Consider the following 11,287-nt stretch of genomic DNA (forward strand, 5'->3'; position numbering starts at 1 on the left):
CGTTTGTAGGCTTGTCCTGTATGTATTCCATCGTGTAGTGGTGAAATAATGTACCTCCTCGTGCTTGACTGAAGTAATATGCATAAAACAAAGTTTGTTTTTTTATTTATTAAGACATTCCGGTGTATTTTCTTCGTCTTCCGTACTGCTCGATGAAGGCATGGTGGACGCCATCTTACAACTCTGTTGACAAAAAGCAGCTACCTTATTGGTGTAGCATGATCACGTGTCGAAATGTGCCACCACTCGCGACCAAGATCCTATTACGCTCTGAAGAAACTAGTTCGGCATAAAACATAGACGCATCGAGAATAAACTGGAAAGTCAGCGACGAATTTTTTTTTGGTAGCTAAGCACGACTCTTTCTTTTTTATGAACTAAATATTGTGTAGATGCCCGCCTGTGGAGCGGGATTCATTGTTAAAGGACTTTTCGTGGTTCACGGCAGCAGACACACAACCACAACCTCACGTCAATCAACTCGCACTTTAACTGACAATACAAACGGTGTCTGTCCGTCTGGTGATATTTTCAATTCCCGTCGTACCGAACGAGCACCGGCTCTCTCGGGTATAAAACCCTCTGGAGACGTTGGACGCTCTTTTGATGTTCACGCGACGGTTTACATGTAGGCCTATATCTCCGCGGTAAAACGGCACAGAAAGACGGTTGGGATGTTACCGGAGTCAGTAGGGGTTCTCCTTCCGTGTCCTTCTACTCACCAGAACGTATACGTGATACACACAGCGAGCCAAGAGCCTGCGCGTGCCGTTTGAGGTCTGCCGTTTTCATTTAGTAAATATATATATTTTATATATACAACATATTGTTTGTATAACACAGGGGTGCTCACACTTTTTCAGCATGCGAGCTACTTATTATGTGACCAAGTCAAGACGATCGACCGACGGGGGGGGGGGGGTGCTAGTAAGTGTGCTCACCTGCCGCGCGCGACCCGAGAAGAGTTGTTGACGGGGGGGGGGTGCTAGTGACTTTTTCGTTGCTCCGTCCGTCCCGATGCGCGCAAACCGGTGTCGGGAGCTCCGCGGCGCACGAGACGGCGGGCAGAGGACTGTTAACGCGACACGTAGAAACAGAAATGACGTGCTGCTGCTGTAATGTGGCGCTATAGAGAAAGTGACAGGGGGGCGGGCCAAATTCTTTTTATGTCATGCGATCTACCAATACTACGCCGCGATCGACTGGCAGGTCGCCGCGATCGACCGGTCGATCGCGATCGACGTATTGAGCACCCCTGGTATAACACATCAAAGACAAGTGCCTTTGAAAAGGGAACATTTTGGAAAAGTCGGAGTGGCTCATCTCAATTTATCAAGTGAGTGACGACAGCAGGCTCACACGTCACGCAATGAGAACGTATGCATGGGCGTAACCCTTTTCTGCTCGTCATAGATCAAAGGCCAAAGTGGATCATAGCCCCAGAGAGTATAAATAGGAACCCTTCAGAAACTTGTTTCGTACATTTTTTCAAGATTTTCCATACAAAGGACCAGATTGGATTTATAGGACCCCTTCAAAAAATTGTTCATCCACTTATATCAAGTTTCACCAGAGTTATCAAACTTGTGATGGAAATGCAACAGAAGCATGTGTTTGTCGTTTCCCTAATGACAAGCATATTGCAGGAAGCGATGCCCGGTTCTTCTCTAAGCCAGGAAGAATTTCTGTCACACCGAAATGATTTAGGGTCACAGATTGAGGAGGCTCTCGGAATTATCACCTATGCTAATTCCGAGAGCCTCCTCAATGGATGGCAATTCTATTTAAACTCAGATAAGTTGTTGAAAAAGATCACAAAAGACCTTCACAAAAAGTTTATTTGTGTTGAGAACTTTCTGGCGTTTTTTGTGGCAGGAGACCCGAGAATCAAGCCAGTCATCGTCCAAGTTGCACAGTACCACATCGAAAAACTTTTGGTGAAGGAGATAAAGAAAGAGCAGAAAGAGATAGAGAAACAGCAGAAAGCTGAAGAAGAGAAGAGGAATCTCTAGATCTTCTCCTCCTTGCAAGAATAAATGACCTGATGATTTTCACCTGGCATGATTTCACCTGTGCTCTTTCTTGCAAGAATAAATGAGGAGGGACTGGGCTTAGGAGAGCAGGGGCTCTGAGAAGCGAGGGTCTGAAGTGGGTGTCTGAAGCTGGAGTCGGCTGGGTCGACGACAGGACGACAGGACAAAGGGAGCTGGCGTGGCCCAGGGTGGCTGGCGTCGGCAGGGGCGGGACCCGGGGAGCTGGCGTCGGCAGGGGCGGGACCCGGGGAGCTGACGTCGGCAGGGGCGGGACCCGGGGAGCCGGCGTCGGCAGGGACGGGACCCGGGGAGTTGGCGTCGGCAGGGGCGGGACCCGGGGAGCTGGCGTCGGCAGGGGCGGGACCCGGGGAGCCGGCGTCGGCAGGCGGGACCGGGAGCAGCGTCGGCAGGGCGGGACCAGGGAGCTGGCGTCGGCAGGCGGGACCCGGGAGCCGCCGTCGGAAGGGCGGGACCGGGGGCTGGCGTGGGCAGGCGGGACCGGGAGCCAGCGTCGGAAGGGCGGGACCGGGAGCTGGCGTCGGCAGGGGCGGGACCGGGAGCCGGCGTCGGCAGGGCGGGACCGGGAGCCGGCGTCGGCAGGCGGGACCGGGAGCAGCGTCGGCAGGGCGGGACCCGGGAGCCTGGCGTCGGCAGGCGGGACCGGGAGCCGGCGTCGGCAGGGGCGGGACCGGGAGCCGGCGTCGGCAGGGCGGGACCCGGGAGCCCGGCGTCGGCAGGGGCGGGACCGGGAGCTGGCGTCGGCAGGCGGGACCGGGAGCCGGGCGTCGGCAGGGGCGGGACCGGGAGCCGGGCGTCGGCAGGGGCGGGACCTGGGAGCCGGGCGTCGGCAGGGCGGGACCGGGAGCTGGCGTCGGCAGGGGCGGGACCGGGAGCTGGCGTGGCAGGCGGGACCCGGGGCTGGCGTCGGCAGGGGTGGGACCCGGGAGCCAAGCGTCGGCAGGGGCGGGACCCGGGAGCCGGCGTCGGCAGGGGCGGGACCGGGAGCTGGCGTCGGCAGGCGGGACCGGGAGCCGTGGCGGTGGGTGGCTGGCGTCGGCAGGGCGGGACCGGGAGCCAGCGTCGGCAGGGCGGGACCGGGAGCCGGCGTCGGCAGGGGCGGGACCGGGAGCTGGCGTCGGCAGGCGGGACCGGGAGCCAGCGTCGGCAGGGGCGGGACCCGGGAGCCGGCGTCGGCAGGGCGGGACCCGGGAGCCGGCGTCGGCAGGCGGGACCGGGAGCTGGCGTCGGCAGGGGCGGGACCGGGGCCAGCGTCGGCAGGGACGGACCCGGGAGCCAGCGTCGGCAGGGCGGGACCGGGAGCCGGCGTCGGCAGGCGGGACCCGGGAGCTGGCGTCGGCAGGGGCGGGACCGGGAGCCGGCGTCGGGACGGGGCGGGACCCGGGAGCCGGCGTCGGCAGGACGGGACCGGGAGCGCGCGGCAGGCGGGACCGGGAGCCGGCGTCGGCAGGGACGGGACCCGGGGAGCCGGCGTCGGCAGGGACGGGACCCGGGGAGCCGGCGTCGGCAGGGGCGGGACCCGGGGAGCCGGCGTCGGCAGGGTCGGGACACGGGGAGCTGGCGTCGGCAGGGGCGGGACCCGGGGAGCTGGCGTGGCCCAGGGTGGCTGGCGTCGGCAGGGGTGGGACCCGGGGAGCCAGCGTCGGCAGGGGCGGGACCCGGGGAGCCGGCGTCGGCAGGGGCGGGACCCGGGGAGCTGGCGTCGGCAGGGGCGGGACCCGGGGAGCCGGCGTCGGCAGGGGCGGGACCCGGGGAGCTGGCGTGGCCCAGGGTGGCTGGCGTCGGCAGGGGCGGGACCCGGGGAGCCGGCGTCGGCAGGGGCGGGACCCGGGGAGCTGGCGTCGGCAGGGGCGGGACCCGGGGAGCCGGCGTCGGCAGGGACGGGACCCGGGGAGCCGGCGTCGGCAGGCGGGACCGGGAGCGGCGTCGGCAGGGGCGGGACCGGGAGCTGGCGTCGGCAGGCGGGACCGGGAGCCGGGCGTCGGCAGGGGCGGGACCGGGAGCCGGGCGTCGGCAGGGGCGGGACCGGGAGCCGGCGTCGGCAGGGCGGGACCCGGGGAGCCGGCGTCGGCAGGGTCGGGACACGGGGAGCTGGCGTCGGCAGGGGCGGGACCCGGGGAGCTGGCGTGGCCCAGGGTGGCTGGCGTCGGCAGGGGTGGGACCCGGGGAGCCAGCGTCGGCAGGGGCGGGACCCGGGGAGCCGGCGTCGGCAGGGACGGGACCCGGGGAGCTGGCGTCGGCAGGGGCGGGACCCGGGGAGCCGGCGTCGGCAGGGGCGGGACCGGGGCAGGCGTGGCCCAGGGTGGCTGCCGTCGGCAGGGGCAGGACACGGGGTGCTGGCGTCGGCAGGGACGGGACCCGGGGAGCTGGCGTTGGCAGGGGCGGGACCCGGGGAGCTGGCGTGGCCCAGGGTGGCTGCCGTCGGCAGGGGCAGGACACGGGGTGCTGGCGTCGGCAGGGGCGGGACCCGGGGAGCTGGCGTGGCCCAGGGTGGCTGGCGTCGGCAGGGGCGGGACACGGGGTGCTGACGCCAGCTCCCCGTGTCCCGCCCCTGCCGACCCCCAGCACCCCGTGTCATGATCAATCTGGAAGGAGACGATGGAGGCAAGTGCAGTTCCTCTCAGATCTTTTCTGGAAGAGATGGGCGAGAGAGTACTTACCCTTGCTCCAAGAGGCAGAAATGGAACAAGAAGAAAAGGAGTTTGGTTGCCGGAGATATTGTAGTAATCACGGATTCTTCAGCTCCCCGTGGTTCATGGCCACTTGGCAAAGTTTTAGAAGTGTTTGCTGACAAAAGGGGACTTGTGCGTTCTGTGAGATTACAGACCAAGGCCAACATTATTGTAAGACCAGTAACAAAATTGTCTTTGCTGCAGGGTGTAAATTAATGTGTCTGTACTATACCTTTATTTTTATTTTTGTTTGAATTGTTATGTCTGCCTGCATGAACAATTAGGGGCCGGTATGTAAGAGCCAAATGTTGTGTGGGCACATGTATGTTTTATGTATACACTGAGTGGCGCTGTTGAGAGTATTTTCATACACCTACACTACTGACACCTACACTACTGTTCAAAAGTTTGGGATCACTTAGAAATGTCCTTATTTTTCAAAGAAAAGCATTTATTAAAGGTTTAATTCATGAATTGATATGACATAGATACTAAGACAATATAAATGAGGATGCAGCTGAAACACATGCAGAAAAGGGCATAAACGACAATATTGCAAGATAAAAACAATGAAAAATAACTGCAGAAAGGTGCATCTGTGTAAAATGAATATTAAGTGTGTCAGGAAAGACATTTATTGATATACATTAAATACATTTTACATGTAAAAACTCCAGACAGTTTCAGCTCCGCTGTCACAAGGACAGAAACCGGAGAACATAACTTCAAAAAGACTTTATAATAAATCACCTCTGGCCAGATCCTCCTTCAATTGAACAACATCAATAAACCTTGCACCGCTTTTTACTTTATATACTTTATACACACTTAGAATATATATATACACTACCGTTCAAAAGTTTGGGATCACTTAGAAATGTCCTTATTTTTCAAAGAAAAGCATTGTTTTTTTCAATGAAGATAACATTAAATCAATCAGAAATACACTCTATACATTGTTAATGTGGTAAATGACTATTCTAGGTGGAAACGTCTGGTTTCTAATCAAATATCTCCAGAGGTATATAGAGGCCCATTTCCAGCAACTATCACTCCAGTGTTCTAATGGTACATTGTGTTTGCTAATCGCCTTAGAAGACTAATGCAGTGGTTCTCAACCTTTTTTCAGTGATGTACCCTCTGTGAAATACTTTTTTCAGCCAAGTACCCCCTAACCAGCGCAAATAATCTTTGGTAAAAAAAAAGTAGTAATACACAGCACTGTGCCATCAGTGTCGGATTTATTAAACTGTCAACAATGAACATTGCATTAAACTGAATGCTTTAGCATTTACATTTTAATGAGAAACTTGTGCTTGTGCTTCACTGAGGATCTTTGTCAGTCTTGGTGGCAGGGAGGCCACTGCTGTGATGAAGCTCTTCTCCAGGCACAGTCTGTTTCTTTGCTTTGTTTTGATCACAGTCATTGCAGAGAAGGAGGCCTCACATAAATATGTGGAGGCAAAGGGCAGTAGCTGCTCCAAAGCTTTCTGTCCCAGGTCAGGGTGCTCCTGCTTCACACACCCAAAACTGTGTGAGTGTGGATGTGGCAAACTTCATCTGGAGGCCACTGTCAGATGACACTTCCAGGAGTTTTTCCTGATAAGTGACAGGTAGCTTGCTTCTGTTTGCTTCAGACAAGAGAAATGGGTTTCTCACCCAATCCAGCTGTACAGATTTATCCTCCATGTCAGGAAAGTAGGAATGAAAATCTTTAATCACGTTGGTCAAATGTCCCACGATGACCGACTTGACTGGAGCTCTGTCCACATCCTCACGAGAGAGAAAAGCATCCACCTGGGGAAAGCAGGTGAAATCTCCCTCTGCAGAGGACCTTCTCCACAGCTCTGCTTTCTTCAGGAAGCCACCCACCTTGTCATACATGTTTAAAATGCTGCTCTCCTTGCCCTGCAGAGACACATTCAGTTCGTTCAGTTTGCTGAATATATCTGCCAGATAGCACAGCTTTGCAAGCCAGTCTGTGTCCTGGAACAAGGTGGCATGGGGAGACCTGTGCTCGATCAGAAAGGTGTGTACTTCAGATCGTAATTCCAACAGCCGGTTGAGTATTCTCCCTGGAGAGAGCCAGCGTCCTTCTGTGTGCAGCAGCAGTGTTGTGTGTTCAGCATGTTCTCACAGAGGCGGCGAAACAGGCGTGCATTGCGTGGCCTTGACTTTATGAAGTTGATCACTTTGACGCTGTCGTTCAAAACGTCATGTAACACAGGGCTCATTTTCTTGCACGCCAACGCTCCCCTGTGTATGACACAGTGAGTCCACTTCATGTCGGGGTTTTCTTTTTTAATGCGCGCTCTGAGTCCTCTCGCGCTGCCCGTCATTGAGGCCGCTGCGTCCGTGCAGATGCTGCGGCAGGATTTCCAGCTCGTGCCGTTTTCACAGAAGAAGCTGTTAACAACATAAAAAATGTCCTCTCCTGTTGTTCTTCCCTCCAACGTTTTGCAGAATAGAATGTGCTCATAAATGTTGTCAGTATCGATGTATCTTACAAAAGCAACAAATTGTGCATTTCCACTGACATCTGTGGATTCATCCAGCTGGAGTGAAAAAGAGTCGCTAATTTTCCCCACAACTTGCTCGACAATGTCTGTTCCCATTTTGTCTATTCTGCGGCAGACAGAGTCATTTGACAAAGGCACAGTCTTTAACTTCTCCGCTGCGTTTGTGTCCAGCACGGTCTCAGCCAGCACAGCAGCAGCAGGAAGGAGCAGGTCTTCGGCTATGGTGTCTGGTTTCTTGGCTTTAGCTATGAGCAAAGACACCGCATAAGATGCCTCCAGGGCTTTGGCTGATGTCGTGGAGGCTTTACGCATTGTTTCTTGAGATGACCGGAATTCAGAGAGTTTCCTCTTGAAAAACTCAGGTGGCTTACCAGCGTAATTTGCATGTTTTGTCTTGAGATGGCGCTCAAGATGGGCTGGCTTCGTTGGCTCACCTCTCCCCACAGAGGAAACACAACGGCTTGGGTGGGTTGCAACTTGTGGACGTAAATCCCATTAAAACATAGTCGTCTGAAAACTGACGGGATTTTGCCGGCTCTGGTTTGGCCTTCTTTGGCACTTGTCCCTCCGTGTTTTCAGCAGCATTGCTGCTCCGCTTCAACCACAACTTCATTATTTGAGTTTAAAAGCCGGCAGTGATAGACGGGTCATGACCGTTAGCGTGTGCCACGTTGGGTCAAACCATCCTGATATGGGGGAGACTCTGGGTTTTTAGGATAATTAAATTAAATTGCCTACTTAATATAGAATTCAGTTTATGAACTTACACTTGTGTTTTATTGAATATTTATTAAATAACTATTTTTAAAGGATTTTTGAATGGATGCTAATTTTAAATCGATTAAAAACAAAATCTCACGTACCCCCTGGAGTGCCTTCACGTACCCCCAGGGGTACGCGGACCCCCATTTGAGAACCACTGGACTAATGGATGATTAGAAAACCCTTGAAAACCCTTGTGCAATTATGTTAGCACAGCTGAAAACAGTTATGCTGGAGATATAAGCTATACAACTGGCCTTCCTTTGAGCTAGTTGATTATCTGGAGCATCACATTTGTGGGTTCGATAAGACTCTCAAAATGGCCAGAAAAAAAGAACTTTCATGTGAAACTCGCCAGTCTATTCTTGTTCTTAGAAATGAAGGCTATTCCATGTGAGAAATTGCAAAGAAACTGAAAATTTCCTCCAGCGGTGTGTACTACTCCTTCAGAGAACAGCACAAACGGGCTCTAACCAGAGCAGAAAGAGAAGTGGGAGGCCCGGTGCACAACTCAGCAAGAAGACAAGTACATTAGAGTCTCTAGTTTGAGAAATAGACGCCTCACAGGTCCTCAACTGGCAGCTTCTTTAAATGGTACCCAAAACGCCAGTGTCAACGTCGACAGTGAAGAGGCGACTCCGGGATGCTGGCCTTCTAGGCAGAGTGGCAAAGAAAAGCCATATCTGAGACTGGCCAATAAAAGAAAAGATTGGTATGGGCAAAAGAACACAGGCATTGGACAGAGGAAGATTGGAAAAAGGTGTTATGGACAGATGAATCCAAGTTTGAGGTGTTTGGATCACACAGAAGAACATTTGTGAGACGCAGAACAGGTGAAAAGATGCTGGAAGAGTGCCTGACACCATCTGTCAAGCATGGTGGAGGTAATGTGATGGTCTGGGGCTGCTTTGGTGCTGGTAAAGTGGGAGATTTGTACCAGGTAAAGGATTTTAAATAAGGAAGGCTATCACTCCATTTTGCAACGCCATGCCATACCCTGTGGGCAGCGCTTGATTGGAGCCAATTTCCTCCTCCAACAGGACAATGACCCAAAGCACACCTCCAAATTGTGCAAGAACTATTTAGGGAAGAAGCAGGCAGCTGGTATGCTGTCTGTAATGGAGTGGCCAGCACAGTCACCAGATCTCAACCCCATTGAGCTGTTGTGGGAGCAGCTTGACCGTATGGTCCGCAAGAAGTGCCCATCAAGCCAATCCAACTTGTGGCAGGTGCTTCAGGAAGCGTGGGGTGAAATTTCAACAGATTACCTCAACAAATTAACAGCTAGAATGCCAAAGGTCTGCAATGCTGTAATTGCTGCAAAAGGAGCATTCTTTGACGAAAGCAAAGTTTGAAGAAAAAAATTAATACTTCAAATACAAATCATTATTTCTAACCTTGTCAATGTCTTGACTATATTTTCTATACATTTTGCAACTCATTTGATAAATAAAAGTGTGAGTTTTCATGGAAAACACGAAATTGTCTGGGTGATCCCAAACCTTTGAACGGTAGTGTATATTAATCAAGGTGTAATTGGCGACGGCAGGTGTTTTGACCCAGAACGGGAAAGGGTTTTGACCGTATCACGGTGAGCTAGTTGTTTGTGTTATACCGGACTTCACATCATTAAAACGTTTCAATAACATTCAACTAGTCGGAGGCAATTGTCGCGACCGAACAGCAAGCAGCAGAAGACCAGAGCGCGTCAAACCATCTAGCCGGAGGAAACCGAAATGCCTCAGTAGCCCAAGTAAAGGACAGGGCTCCTTTAACAGTGGCGAAGGGACAAAGGGAGCTGGCGGCGGACGGGTGGCGGCAGGACAGGGGAAGCTGGCGTCAGCGGATGCACCCATGTGCTGCTGGCGAGCCGCTTATCAATAAGATATAGACCTTCGTACCTCAATGACCACGGCTCACAGCCCTTTGCATGCATGCAGTTCAATCACACACACACACACACACATACACACACACACACACACACACACACACACACACACACACACACACACACACACACACACACACACACACACACACACACAGCATTGCTATGAAGGTGCTCATCCCAGGTGGGGCTGATTAACTTTTCATGGATGTCCTCAGGGCGAAACACTTAAGGGTTAACCAGCTTCCTCCAGCTGAATTAGAAGAGTTAAAAGTCTGCACCGTCTTTCTCCACGTCCCTTTATTCTCACCTCTCCATCTGCCTCTCTGCTCATTGGACCAGAACAATTGCGGACTGGATCGGCAGAACATGGAGAGGATGTGAAAAAGTGACAAATAAAAAGGCAATCTGCAATTCAAAGAGTTTTAGTATTCTGTGACAGATCTTGCTACACCATGCCTTAAACTTCAATATCAATATATGTAAGAAACATCTCCTGTACATTTAGATTTATTGAACCGACATGTATGTATGTACAGTATATATATGTATATGTATATATACACACACACGTGTGTGTATATATATATACATGTGTGTGTATATATATATGTATATATATACACATATATATATATATACTGTATATACACATACACATACTAGATGATGCATTATGAACTGGATAGGACTGATGAGGGTGAGTTACTTTAAATAGGGAATGAGGTCATCATTGTGTAATGTCCGCGAGGTTCTCACAAGCTTCTTCTATCAAATATCCAAAGTATGTATTCTGTATTGTGATTAATGATATTGTTTCTCAATTGTTCATGGAAATGTTAACAAGTCTCTTTTATGGCTTAATGCAGTTGATCGTCTGTGTGAATTAATAAAAGATGTGTCCTGATAAAGGTGCTTTTTGCTCATGAAATATTAAACGTCAATAAACTGGAGGATAAATTCAAAACCTGTAAAATTAATAATCTGTTGTTTTTTGTCAGGCTAACTGGTCAAATACCTGAATACTACTCATTTTAATAAACTGTCTGACTGGCTGTTTATTACTTTTTCGATTTAAATTAGTAATCCCCCCCCCCCCCCCTTACCTTAACACACCCAACCAGGGACATGAACTGGCTGAAACATATAAATCAATGTTTTACCATCATCTTTCCACAAATAAACCAGCAATATGTATTTTTTTTAATATATGTTAAAATAACAAATAATTCTACATATGATAAAACTAAACAATATGATGTCACCAAGGTATATGGTCTACTCTAGACAGATTCTGGCCTGATGATGGCGCTAGAGGGAAGATATTTTAAGTCATGCAGCATTCTTGTGATATCATTTCAATCAAAACTACAAACGTCAACCTCATGGTGG

General features: G+C 51.8%; 1 protein-coding gene across 1 annotated transcript; it reads right to left on the minus strand.

Moving 5' to 3' along the window:
* Positions 1-2,008: 2,008 nt before the first annotated feature.
* Positions 2,009-7,554, minus strand: LOC130203023 (basic proline-rich protein-like). Its single transcript, XM_056428921.1, has 2 exons — positions 7,319-7,554; positions 2,009-4,682 (listed from the first exon to the last, which is right to left on the minus strand). Exons 1-2 carry the CDS (start codon positions 7,552-7,554, stop codon positions 2,009-2,011), a joined length of 2,910 nt encoding a protein of 969 aa, XP_056284896.1.
* Between the last annotated feature and the right edge of the window lie 3,733 nt (positions 7,555-11,287).

This window comes from Pseudoliparis swirei, chromosome 12, assembly GCF_029220125.1.
Source record: "Pseudoliparis swirei isolate HS2019 ecotype Mariana Trench chromosome 12, NWPU_hadal_v1, whole genome shotgun sequence".
In the NCBI taxonomy this organism is placed as follows: Eukaryota; Metazoa; Chordata; class Actinopteri; order Perciformes; family Liparidae; genus Pseudoliparis; species Pseudoliparis swirei.

Bases quoted from the DNA above. Each gene is read 5' to 3' on its own strand.
- LOC130203023 (XM_056428921.1), bottom strand. From the start codon at position 7,554: ATGCGTAAAGCCTCCACGACATCAGCCAAAGCCCTGGAGGCATCTTAT. The intron at 4,683-7,318 runs GCAAGTTGTGGG...CATCTCTTCCAG, and splicing joins ATGGGAACAGACATTGTCGA to AAAAGATCTGAGAGGAACTG.